Below are 13,408 nucleotides of genomic sequence, written 5' to 3' on the forward strand. Positions count from 1 at the left end.
TACTGTAAAACATGCATCTAAACATCAGCTGGAATTGCGTAGAACACTGTTATACGACTACTTTTTTTCTGATGAATTTGTTTAACCAGTTACTCCATTCAGACCATATGAATGAGCCAGTTTCCATCAGGTTATGTAAAACAAAGACTATCAACTGAGCAACTGAAAGTAAAAATGTTCTGAATAAAATAGCATCAGTTTGTTGGTTGAGAAGTCAATTGTGCCATGCAGATATTATTCAAACAGTTATATATTATATCTCTGATTGAAATGTTTGTCTCTGTACATACCAAAAAGTAAACAATGCAAATGTTTTTTTAAGTACTTTTACTGCTGTTAATCTTGTATGGCAAACAAATTACACAACGCCATCATCATTAAGTCAAGGTTTATGAAGGAAAGCAAGCACACAATGAATAAAAACAGACATACAGCTGCCCCAAACACACAGGAACATTGCAATATCATCTTTACAGATAAGCATCATTGTTTGTTTGCATCAGGGCCATTTTTTGACCATTGTGGCGCCCATAGGCTATTGACATGCTGAGGGTGGTTTGTCATGAAATGGCTTTGGTTTGATTACACACACATTTATGTTCATGCATTTGTGAGACGTCATGACGGTTCATGATGCATTTGCTGGGAATCAAACCCATGACCTTGGTATTGTTAGCTCTGGTTGAGCTACATTTTCAATACTATAAATTACTATACTATACAATATTCATCCGGAGCAAATGAAACGAGTGAGTGAGAGCAGTGTGTGTGTTTGTGTGTGAGAGAGAAAGCGCAACTGGTATTGTGTATCTACAGTATTATGTTGAAAATGAGTATTTGAAGTGTTTCAGATATTTCAGTATCGTATTTATATTCCACAAACGTAAGAAAGTCCTTCAGGTTTGGAGTGAGTAAATGATGACAGAACATACATTTTTAGGTGGAGTATCCCTTCATAAAGTGGTTTTCACAGTGGCATTGACTCTGGCTCTTAAAGGAACTCCACTTTTTTGGTAAATAGCCTCATTTTCCAACTCCCCTAGAGTTAAACAGTTAAAGTTCGAATCCATTCAGACAATCAAAGACCGACAGAAAATGAAATGTTGTGATTTTCTAGGCCAATATGACTAGGAACTATTCTCTCATTCCTGCGTAATAATCAAGGAACTGTTGCCGTACCAGCAGCGCAATGATATTACACACTTAGTGCCGGTCACGTTGGAAGTTACGGAGCTGGGGACTATTTTCAGGCGCTGTGTAATATCATTGCGCTGCTGTACGGCTGCAGTTCCTTGATTATTACGCAGGAATGAGAGAATAGTTCCTAGTCATATTGGCCTAGAAAATCACAACTTTTCATTTTCTGTCGGTCTTAGTACACGATGTAACTACAGAAGAGTCAAGTTTTAAATAGGAAAAATATCGAAAGTCTTTGATAATTTTTTTTAAGAGAGATGCTAACGGTCTAATCAGATTCAATGATCTATGCTAAGCTATGCTACAAGTGCTACCGCCAGACCCTGGAGATCGGCTGAATGGATTCGAAAACGGTAAAACTGTTTAACTCTCAGGGAGCTGGAAAATGAGCCTATTTCCAAAAAAAAAGTGGAGTGTTCCATTAAGACTAAGACAGTGGCTTGAGACTCAGCTGCTTTGCACATATGTGGTATTGGTCGTGGGTTTCTTGATCACAGCCACTTTAATGATCCCCTTAGTCTTCGACATGAGCCGGTCACATTTGAATAGATCCTTAAAGGCCTGCTTAAAGTCCCCCGACAACGTGTAGAGCGGCAGGTTGAAAATGATGTTGATTACAGCGATTGGCCTCGAGATAATGTAGGCGGCATGAACGCCACGGTCCAGCATGCAGTCGGTTTCCGGAGTGAGTTTCGTGTAGATTCTCAGAGCTCGTAGCACGTGAAAGGGAAGAAAGCAAACAACAAAGCACGTCAATATCAACACGATGAGTCGCCTTGCTTTAACCCGTTTCTTGCTTCCCATATGAGGACCCTTCTTTAGCTCTACAATGATGCGCCAATAGCAAAGACAGACCACGACCAGAGGAAGCAAATATCCCAGTACGGTCAAAGCCCAACTATATGGCCAGACGATTTCTACTTTGTTGCTCGCAAAGTCCAAGCAGTATGTCTTATTGTCCCTTGGAACTGTGTCAAACATGTTAAAAATCGGACTTAACTCGCCCACCGTCACGACCCAAACCAAGAAGCAAGCCAACACGCCCCATCGCTTCTGCTTGATGCTGTACGTGTGCAACGGATGCACGATCGCCACGTACCGGAAGATGGCCAGACAGGTGAGGAAGAGGATGCTGCCGTAGAGGTTGAAGTGGTACATGAATCGGGCAAAGCGGCACATGACGACCCCCAGCGTCCAGGTGTCATCGAGGACGTAGTAATAGATCAAGAAGGGCAAGCTGACCATAAAGAGAAGGTCAGTGATGACGAGGTTCACCATGATGATGGTGCTGCTCTTCCAGTGTCGAACTTTGAGCACGTAGACCAGCAGAGCGGTGATATTACCCACAACGCCCACGATGAAGATGGCACCGTACGTGACGGGCAGGTAGTAGCGCTTCATGAGATTGTCCACTTCGGTGCAGTTGTCGCTTGAGCTGTTACTCGAGCCGTAGTAAAGGTGGCTCGCCATGGTTGTTCTTGCAGAAGAAAAACACACAAAACATTGTTAAAGAGCGCACATCATGCAAAGTAGATGTCCTAAAAATTGATAGTATTTCAGAGACTGTTCTTGTTCTCTACTTGCCATTGAATACTTGACTTGATCACTATGATGAACAGATTGAATTTAGGCTTTTATTCACATATAAACGTTGATCAGCGAACAAGGTTCAATTGGTGAACCTCATTGGTTCTTGCAGAAGCTCAAACGTGATGCGTAACACGAGAATGAACCTCATTGGTTCTTGCAGAAGCTCAAACGTGATGCGTAACACGAGAATGAACCTCATTGGTTCTTGCAGAAGCTCAAACGTGATGCGTAACACGAGAATGAACCTCATTGGCTCTTGCAGAAGCTCAAACGTGATGCGTAACATGAGAATGAACCTCATTGGTTCTTTCAGAAGCTCAAACGTGATGCGTAACACGAGAATGAAGCTCATTGGTTCTTGCAGAAGCTCAAATATGATGCGTAACATGAGAATGAACCTCATTGTTTCATTCAGAAGCTCAAACGTGATGCGTAACACGAGAATGAAGCTCATTGGTTCTTTCAGAAGCTCAAACGTGATGCGTAACACGAGAATGAACCTCATTGGTTCTTGCAGAAGCTCAAACGTGATGCGTAACACGAGAATGAACCTCATTGGTTCTTTCAGAAGCTCAAACGTGATGCATAACATGAGAATGAACCTCATTGGTTCTTTCAGAAGCTCAAACGTGATGCGTAACACAAGAATGAACCTCATTGGTTTTTTCAGAAGCTCAAACGTGATGCGTAACACAAGAATGAACCTCATTGGTTTTTTCAGAAGCTCAAACGTGATGCGTAACACGAGAATGAACCTCATTGGTTCTTACAGAAGCTCAAACGTGATGCGTAACACGAGAATGAAACTCATTGTCTCTAGCAGAAGCTCAAACGTGATGCGTAACACGATAATGAACCTCATTGGTTCTTGCAGAAGCTCAAACGTGATGCGTAACACGAGAATGAACCTCATTGGTTCTTTCAGAAGCTCAAACGTGATGCGTAACACGAGAATGAACCTCATTGGTTCTTGCAGAAGCTCAAACGTGATGCGTAACACGAGAATGAACCTCATTGGTTCTTGCAGAAGCTCAAACGTGATGCGTAACACGAGAATGAACCTCATTGGTTCTTGCAGAAGCTCAAACGTGATGCGTAACACGAGAATGAACCTCATTGGTTCTTGCAGAAGCTCAAACGTGATGCGTAACACGAGAATGAACCTCATTGGTTCTTGCAGAAGCTCAAACGTGATGCGTAACACGAGAATGAACCTCATTGGTTCTTGCAGAAGCTCAAACGTGATGCGTAACACAAGAATGAACCTCATTGGTTCTTGCAGAAGCTCAAACGTGATGCGTAACACGAGAATGAACCTCATTGGTTCTCGCTGAAGCTCAAACGTGATGCGTAACATGAGAATGAACCTCATTGGTTCTTTCAGAAGCTCAAACGTGATGCGTAACATGAGAATGAACCTCATTGGTTCTTACAGAAGCTCAAACGTGATGCGTAACACGAGAATGAACCTCATTGGCTCTTGCAGAAGCTCAAACGTGATGCGTAACATGAGAATGAACCTCATTGGTTCTTACAGAAGCTCAAACGTGATGCATAACATGAGAATGAACCTCATTGGTTCTTACAGAAGCTCAAACGTGATGCGTAACATGAGAATGAACCTCATTGGTTCTTACAGAAGCTCAAACGTGATGCGTAACATGAGAATGAACCTCATTGGTTCTTACAGAAGCTCAAACGTGATGCGTAACACGAGAATGAACCTCATTGGCTCTTGCAGAAGCTCAAACGTGATGCGTAACATGAGAATGAACCTCATTGGTTCTTTCAGAAGCTCAAACGTGATGCGTAACATGAGAATGAACCTCATTGGTTCTTTCAGAAGCTCAAACGTGATGCGTAACACGAGAATGAACCTCATTGGTTCTTGCAGAAGCTCAAACGTGATGCGTAACACGAGAATGAACCTCATTGGTTCTTGCAGAAGCTCAAACGTGATGCGTAACATGAGAATGAACCTCATTGGTTCTTACAGAAGCTCAAACGTGATGCATAACATGAGAATGAACCTCATTGGTTCTTACAGAAGCTCAAACGTGATGCGTAACATGAGAATGAACCTCATTGGTTCTTACAGAAGCTCAAACGTGATGCGTAACACGAGAATTAACCTCATTGGCTCTTGCAGAAGCTCAAACGTGATGCGTAACATGAGAATGAACCTCATTGGTTCTTTCAGAAGCTCAAACGTGATGCGTAACATGAGAATGAACCTCATTGGTTCTTTCAGAAGCTCAAACGTGATGCGTAACACGAGAATGAACCTCATTGGCTCTTGCAGAAGCTCAAACGTGATGCGTAACACGAGAATGAAGCTCATTGGTTCTTTCAGAAGCTCAAACGTGATGCGTAACACGAGAATGAAGCTCATTGGTTCTTTCAGAAGCTCAAACGTGATGCGTAACACGAGAATGAAGCTCATTGGTTCTTTCAGAAGCTCAAATATGATGCGTAACACGAGAATGAACCTCATTGGTTCTTTCAGAAGCTCAAACGTGATGCATAACATGAGAATGAACCTCATTGGTTCTTTCAGAAGCTCAAACGTGATGCGTAACACAAGAATGAACCTCATTGGTTTTTTCAGAAGCTCAAACGTGATGCGTAACACAAGAATGAACCTCATTGGTTTTTTCAGAAGCTCAAACGTGATGCGTAACACGAGAATGAACCTCATTGGTTCTTGCAGAAGCTCAAACGTGATGCGTAACACGAGAATGAACCTCATTGGTTCTTGCAGAAGCTCAAACGTGAAGCGTAACATGAGAATGAACCTCATTGGTTCTTACAGAAGCTCAAACGTGATGCATAACATGAGAATGAACCTCATTGGTTCTTACAGAAGCTCAAACGTGATGCGTAACATGAGAATGAACCTCATTGGTTCTTACAGAAGCTCAAACGTGATGCGTAACACGAGAATGAACCTCATTGGCTCTTGCAGAAGCTCAAACGTGATGCGTAACATGAGAATGAACCTCATTGGTTCTTTCAGAAGCTCAAACGTGATGCGTAACATGAGAATGAACCTCATTGGTTCTTTCAGAAGCTCAAACGTGATGCGTAACACGAGAATGAACCTCATTGGTTCTTGCAGAGGCTCAAACGTGATGCGTAACACGAGAATGAACCTCATTGGTTCTTGCAGAAGCTCAAACGTGATGCGTAACACGAGAATGAACCTCATTGGTTCTCGCTGAAGCTCAAACGTGATGCGTAACACTAGAATGAACCTCATTGGTTCTTGCAGAAGCTCAAACGTGATGCGTAACACGAGAATGAACCTCATTGGTTCTTTCAGAAGCTCAAACGTGATGCGTAACACGAGAATGAACCTCATTGGTTCTTTCAGAAGCTCAAACGTGATGCGTAACACAAGAATGAACCTCATTGGTTCTTGCAGAAGCTCAAACGTGATGCGTAACACGAGAATGAACCTCATTGGTTCTCGCTGAAGCTCAAACGTGATGCGTAACACTAGAATGAACCTCATTGGTTCTTGCAGAAGCTCAAACGTGATGCGTAACACGAGAATGAACCTCATTGGTTCTTGCAGAAGCTCAAACGTGATGCGTAACACGAGAATGAACCTCATTGGTTCTTGCAGAAGCTCAAACGTGATGCGTAACACGAGAATGAACCTCATTGGTTCTTGCAGAAGCTCAAACGTGATGCGTAACACGAGAATGAACCTCATTGGTTCTTGCAGAAGCTCAAACGTGATGCGTAACACGAGAATGAACCTCATTGGTTTTTGCAGAAGCTCAAACGTGATGCGTAACACGAGAATGAAGCTCATTGGTTCTTTCAGAAGCTCAAACGTGATGCGTAACACAAGAATGAACCTCATTGGTTCTCGCTGAAGCTCAAACGTGATGCGTAACACGAGAATGAACCTCATTGGTTCTTGCAGAAGCTCAAACGTGATGCGTAACACGAGAATGAACCTCATTGGTTCTTGCAGAAGCTCAAACGTGATGCATAACACAAGAATGAACCTCATTGGTTCTTGCAGAAGCTCAAACGTGATGCGTAACACGAGAATGAACCTCATTGGTTCTTGCAGAAGCTCAAACGTGATGCGTAACATGAGAATGAACCTCATTGGTTCTTTCAGAAGCTCAAACGTGATGCGTAACACGAGAATGAACCTCATTGTTTCTTGCAGAAGCTCAAACGTGATGCGTAACACGAGAATGAACCTCATTGGTTCGTGCAGAAGCTCAAACGTGATGCGTAACACGAGAATGAACCTCATTGGTTCGTGCAGAAGCTCAAACGTGATGCGTAACATGAGAATGAACCTCATTGGTTCTTTCAGAAGCTCAAACGTGATGCGTAACATGAGAATGAACCTCATTGGTTCTTGCAGAGGCTCAAACGTGATGCGTAACATGAGAATGAACCTCATTGGTTCTTGCAGAAGCTCAAACGTGATGCGTAACACGAGAATGAACCTCATTGGTTCTCACGCGTCAACCGAACATGCTTAAGCTACCGTTTACCACAACTGATGTGTGAGTTGACGAACTTTAATATGTGAATAAAAGCCAAAACTAAATCTTTTAATCACGTGAAGCGATCGAGTATCTACAGACTTTTGGACTAAACCACAAGCTTTCAGATTTCACAAAAAAAGATCTTCCTTTGTGTACCGAAGATGAGATAAAGATTTACTGGTTTAGAACGACATAAGGGTAATTAAGACATTTTTCATTTTTGGATTAACTAACCCTTAAATAAATGTATTGTTTAAAGGATATGTTTACTGAACAATTACAAAATAATGAAATGCCAAACCACTAGAAGAGCTGTCTTTAGAAGAGGTGAATACTTACAATGTGGTCTGATGCTCCTCATCCAGCCGCTGGTTCCTCAGAGCAACGAACTGTGATGATCATGAGTTTAAATGCCTGAGCTGATCCTCCCTCTAATGATCAACAGTTCCGGGTGCTAAATGTCAGTCCCATTCATTTGAATTCATTTATGTCACATCAAAACACACAGGCAATATGATCTATCAACACATGATCCTATGGGCGGGATTTAGAGCCGCACAGGTCTGATCTTATTCATTTGATATTTGGTTATGGGAAAGTGTGTACTGACAAGCCCACGTTAATTCCACTGCTGTCAATGTTTTATGAACACAATGATTTTTATCTCTCATCCAAGATGCCAACGATTATTTTGTTGTGTGTTTTGCATGATAGACTGATCATGTACAGGAGGACAGGTCATGTGTACAAAACGGAAGTTAGTAGACAATATATTGCAAGCGGTGCTTTTTCCTTTTAGGTTAAAATAAAGCATGACGCCAAGGTCATCACTGAAAAAATTATAGAACCAAATAGTCATGGAGAAAATATATCTTAGGGACAGTGCTCCAGTTTAACCACTAGAGGAAGTAATACTCACACTTAAATAAAAACTGAAACCACATAGGCGTAGAGTACCAGTGTGAGTTTTGGGGAAAAAAATGTAATGCTTCTGAAAGAAATCTCTTCTGCACACCAACATCACTGTTAAAAGTTTGAGGTTTGCATTTATTTGGTGTCATATTGTGAAATATTATTACAATTTAAAATAACTTTTCTGTTTTGATGTTTTACAAAATGTCATTTATTTCTATGATGGTAAAGCTGAATTTACAACATCATTACAACCTTTCTGTGAAAGTGTGTGAACTGGTTTCACTCCCTCGCGTGCCACCAGAGACTTCAGGTGTGTACCAGTGACATAACTGTGTGTGAAAGCAGGAAATAAAACAATAAATATCACATCAGTGAAATGCAAAAATGAAATGGCACCGTACTGTGTGACAGTTATGAAACCACTTTAGCGATATTGTTTCTGTTTAGCAGTAAATCTGCACAGATTTTTGTTGTTGTTGTTGTATTTCTACTTACAGGACAGTATATGGTGTGTATAGCAGCAACACTCTCAGTGCTTTCATGATGATCGGCATATATATTGATCATGTCCCAATATATTCATTATTACTATTCATGACATGAATGAGATGAATGATTTTTTTTTATGATTATCTCCTTGCAATGACATGCATCAAGCAAATGGAGACTTTCTCTTGAGTGATCTCACTTTAAAACTCTGAATATGAATTAGAAAATAATCACATGAAATATAAATTAATTGTGCATTTTTATTTATACTTCTTAGTGAATTTTAGGAGAAACATCTGAGACCAAGTTTATGCGCACATGAAATGTAGTAAATCACAATGGCCTGGTTTCACAGACAGGGCTCAGATTAAACCAGGATTTGGCCTTCGTTCAATGAGGGTTTAGCAAATTATAGCTTTTATAAACATGCCTTAGAAAAATAAAAATAAACATTACTGTTCATCTTGAGACAAAACAATGGCACTGACATATTTCAAGATATGTTTAAGATATATCAGTGCAAGTTGCTTTCAGCTAAAACAACTCACACATGCAGTTTAGTCCGGGAGGCTTGAGTCGTGTCTGTGAAACCGGGGGAATGGTTTCTGTTGTGAAAGAGACATTTTCTCATGGCGTTTGTTCAAGAAAGAAAGACGTCTCTATTCTCACCTCATTCAAAGGTAGATTGAGAAACAGTTATTTATGCAATGTCAATGACTCACGTCTCACACATCTTGGTCAATGACTATGCAGCATCACACAAGTCAGTTTTGTGATGTTGCATAATTGTATATTTATCTGTCACTGGTTACTATATAAAACTTTTGTGGACAGAGGAACGTCTCAATGCATATATCCACAAACCATCAAACTCTTAACTGCAATTTGCAAGCAGATCTCGAGAAACACCATGTGATTTCATTTCACGGAAGTGGACTTCTCATCAGTTAACCGGGAAATCCCATTTCATTTTGTTCTTAGATTTAATCACCTTGGAAACCAAACAAGTGTTTATTTACAATAAATATGCAGAAGCTGCTTCTTCCTTTTCGTCCAGTCAATGAGAGGCTTTTCCTTGTGTGTGTGTGTGTGTGTGTGTGTGTGTGTGTGTGTGTGTGTGTGTGTGTGTGTGTGTGTGTGTGTGTGTGTGTGTGTGTGTGTGTGTGTGTGTGTGTGTGTGTGTGTGTGTGTGTGTGTGTGTGTGTGTGTGTGTGTGAACAACTGATGAAATCTGAGATGATTCATGAGATTTAATACAAGGTAATGTCGATAAGGAACTTCATCTAATTTGATTTCATTAGTTAATCCCTTCCACTAAAGTGGTGACTTGAGTTCACGTAAATTACAAAAAAAACAACACAAAGTTTGATTAAGAAACCTTCCATATAAGGTATAAATTGAGACAAAAATATTTTGTACATGCCCTATTTTGCATCTTATTAGGGTTTGATGGAGGCTTCACATTTCCTCTTCCTTTACTGTAAAACAGCTAAACATAAACATCAGCTGGAATTTCGTAACACTGTTGCAAGAGCAAAGACTATCAACTGAGCAACTGAAAGTAAAAATGTTCTGTTTGTTTGTTGAGAAGTTTGAGTTTGACTCTGCAGAGTCAATTGTGCCATGCAGATATTATTCAAACACAGTTACCGCTGTTTTGAATGGAGTATATACTGTACTATACTGTACAGTGCTGTAGCACCAAATCTTGGGCCCTATGCAAGGACAGTGTGTGGGGGCCCGTAGCCACCATCCCATGATCTACGCTATTTACTATTTTTAAATAATTATGTACAACTATATATAGCACTAGCGGTTGTACTGTATATCATTAATAGAGTATAACACTCATATTAGCCCCAGTATCCTATTAAACATACATATTACAGTTTAACAATATTTAAAGGTTGTATCAGAGATTTCAGGCCCAAACATAAATTATCACATTCATCTAATCTTTCCTAACGATCCGCTAGCTGCCCGCTCCACAAGCAAGCCGTCAAAAAAACTCATCTCTGTAGGCAGCCTAGGCTCTGAGATCTGCACACAAAAACAATTGGTTTCACCAACCACTCAAAACCAAAATAAACAGTGTTCCAACCAATCACCGACAGGGGCTGGGTGTTGTGAGTTTTTGCGCTTGTGCACGGCTGCACGCGAAGTCGGGGCTGAAGAAGAAGCCAGCGTCTATCAACAAGAGAAATTGAACATGGCTGAGTCAATCCCCAAGAGGAGGAGGATTAGGGCGAGGGAATACCATCGTGTTTATTCCAAGACACGTATAGTTATCGGGTAAGGCGTTTGAACGGTGGAAAGAAATTCAAGTTAAAAAAAATAATAATCGGACGCCGAGGTTGCAATGTTTCTTCTGGACAGGTGAGTAGCTGCTAGTGCTGACTTGTTTGGATGTGAACTGTGTGTGAAAATATCCTTCTTGAAATAATTTGAGCGAAGCTCGACTAAACTTGGGTAGTTCTAGCTAAGAAATGCGCGTGCATGATCGTTTTTTTTTCATGATGCACGAAACGGGAGGGAGGGGCGAGCTAACTTGGTTTGTTTGGGATCTCGCTTCAAACACAAACAGAAGTGACGTCGTCACCCACAATCGCTGATACAACCTTTAATTGGAATTGTGTTTTATTAACAGACATTGTGCTTTGTATTCCAAACTATTTAACAGTGTAGATACCACTGAAAGCATTTTTTTTTAAATTATTGTCTTATTGTAAAAATGTTACAAGTGTGTTGGATTTGTAGTTGCCTGACTACACTGTGGGCTAACCTTCACTCATTCTCAGCAACATTAGGAGCTCTAGTGCAGTAGCATGTTGTGATGGATTTTATGAGTGTTTACATTTTTTTTTTTTATTTATATATATATATGGAAGATGACCATCTCGGAGTTGCAGTCGAGACTCCAATACCTCGAAAGAGGTAGGAGACCTTCGGCCCGTGACTCTGCGTCGATCTAATCCTTCTCAGAGGGTTACTTCGCGCTGTAGCGTGGGTGATTTGATGATCATGGTGAGAGCTCTTCCTTCGGGGAACCAACCCCCTAGCCTTGTGCCAGTGGAACTCCCTCAGCAACGGGCTGGACCATCTCAAAGGTGTGTACCAGTCGTATCATTTGGGGCTCCCCCCAATGACTGGATATCGATCGCTACATCGAAGGGTGAGCCTGACTTTTTTCACAGCCTGGCTGTGTTAACTCATTCAAGAACCGTAGCATTGTCCGAGTTAATGAGAAATGACAGCTATGCTCTCCCGGGTCACAGAGAGGATCGGCTCATGTGGAATCCTCTACCGTGTCCTGAGCCCTCGAGGCTGGATGATTGGCTTCTCTGGATGGTTCTCAGCGCCCCGCCCCAGTGACTTTCTTTCCAGAGGTGCATGAAGAGATCAGTTAGTCGCGGACGGCACCTTTTATTGCTCGAAACCAACCTAGTAAGTCTTCCCCCCTCATCACCCTTGATGGCGGGGCCTCTAAATGGGTTACATATCGATTTCCTCTTGGAATGGGCTGTTGCTATGCAACTGTGTCCAAACTCCACCTCACGGGGGAATCCGTGTCTCCCTTCCCGGGCCTGTGAGCACTTGTCTGGTCTAACCGGCGAGACTTATCAGTCCTGTGGGGAAGCCACCTCTGGCCAAGGCCAAGGCACTAAAAGACCTGCACGAGGGTGGTCACGATCCAGAAGTTCTACAAGAACTTCGTACCGCGACAAACGTCGCGTTTCAAGCGATGAAGGCTGCTACGTGGTCTCTGGGTCGTGTGATGTCCACACTAGTGGTCCAGGAACGCCATCTCTGGCTGTATCTGGCCGACATAAGGGGTACCGACAAAGTCAGGATTCTTAATTAGCCGTGTCCTAGTCCGGCCTCTTCGGCGACATGGTCGAGAACTATGCCCAGCAGTTCTCGGCTGTACAAGCGCAGGAGCTAGAGGCCCCGAGACGGGCAACCTAGAACGCCTCGAAATGAGAACATCTTGCTCTGAGCCGTCTATAGAGGCCGCTACAGGCCAAAGATGTGCTTGTCCGCATGGACAACACTGCGACCGTGGCGGACATCAACCAACAAGGTGGTCTCGTTTCGGAGCCGCTCAGGTAGACCTGTATGCCTCTCAAGAAACGACCCACTGTCAGTTGTTTTATTCCCTGATTCCCACGGATGCACTGGCTCACAGCTGGCCCCGGGGCCTTCGCAAATATACATTTCCCCCAGTGAGCCTACTTGCAAAGTAAGGGAAGACAAGGAGCAGGTCTTGCTAGTTGCGCCCTACTTGCCCAACTGGACCTGGTTCCCAGAACTAATGCTCCTCACGACAGCCCCTCCCTGGCACATTCCTCTGAGGAAGGATCTACTTTCTCAGAGATGAGGCACCGTATGGCACCCGCGTCCAGACCTCTGGAATCTCCATGTCTGGTCCCGGGACGGGAAGTGGAGGTTCTAGGTGATTTACCCCTAGAGGTACTTAACACCATCACTTCGGCAGGAGCACCGTCTACAAGACACGCTTACGCGTCGAAGTGGAATCTGTTCGTCGAGTGGTGTTCCTTTCACCGAGAGGACCCCTGAAGATGTTCGATTAGCATCATGCTATCCTTCCTGCAGAACGGGTTGGAGCAAAGGCTGTCTCCCTCCACCCTTAGAGTTTATGCTGCCGCTATTTCTGCATATCATGACTCCATAGGAGG

General features: G+C 42.5%; 1 protein-coding gene across 1 annotated transcript; it reads right to left on the bottom strand.

Moving 5' to 3' along the window:
* Nucleotides 1-319: 319 nt before the first annotated feature.
* On the bottom strand, nt 320-7,697 carry LOC307000382 (2-oxoglutarate receptor 1-like). The gene is made up of 2 exons (XM_079615939.1): nt 7,647-7,697; nt 320-2,674 (listed from the first exon to the last, which is right to left on the bottom strand). Exon 2 carries the CDS (start codon nt 2,665-2,667, stop codon nt 1,645-1,647), a length of 1,023 nt encoding a protein of 340 aa, XP_079472065.1. The 5' UTR covers nt 2,668-2,674; nt 7,647-7,697; the 3' UTR covers nt 320-1,644.
* Between the last annotated feature and the right edge of the window lie 5,711 nt (nt 7,698-13,408).

Source organism: Phoxinus phoxinus (assembly GCF_949152265.1).
Source record: "Phoxinus phoxinus genome assembly, chromosome: 6".
NCBI classification, from domain to species: domain Eukaryota; kingdom Metazoa; phylum Chordata; class Actinopteri; order Cypriniformes; family Leuciscidae; genus Phoxinus; species Phoxinus phoxinus.

What these genes read in the sequence shown, in the direction of transcription:
- LOC307000382 (XM_079615939.1), bottom strand. Translation starts at nt 2,667, where the DNA reads ATGGCGAGCCACCTTTACTACGGCTCGAGTAACAGCTCAAGCGACAAC.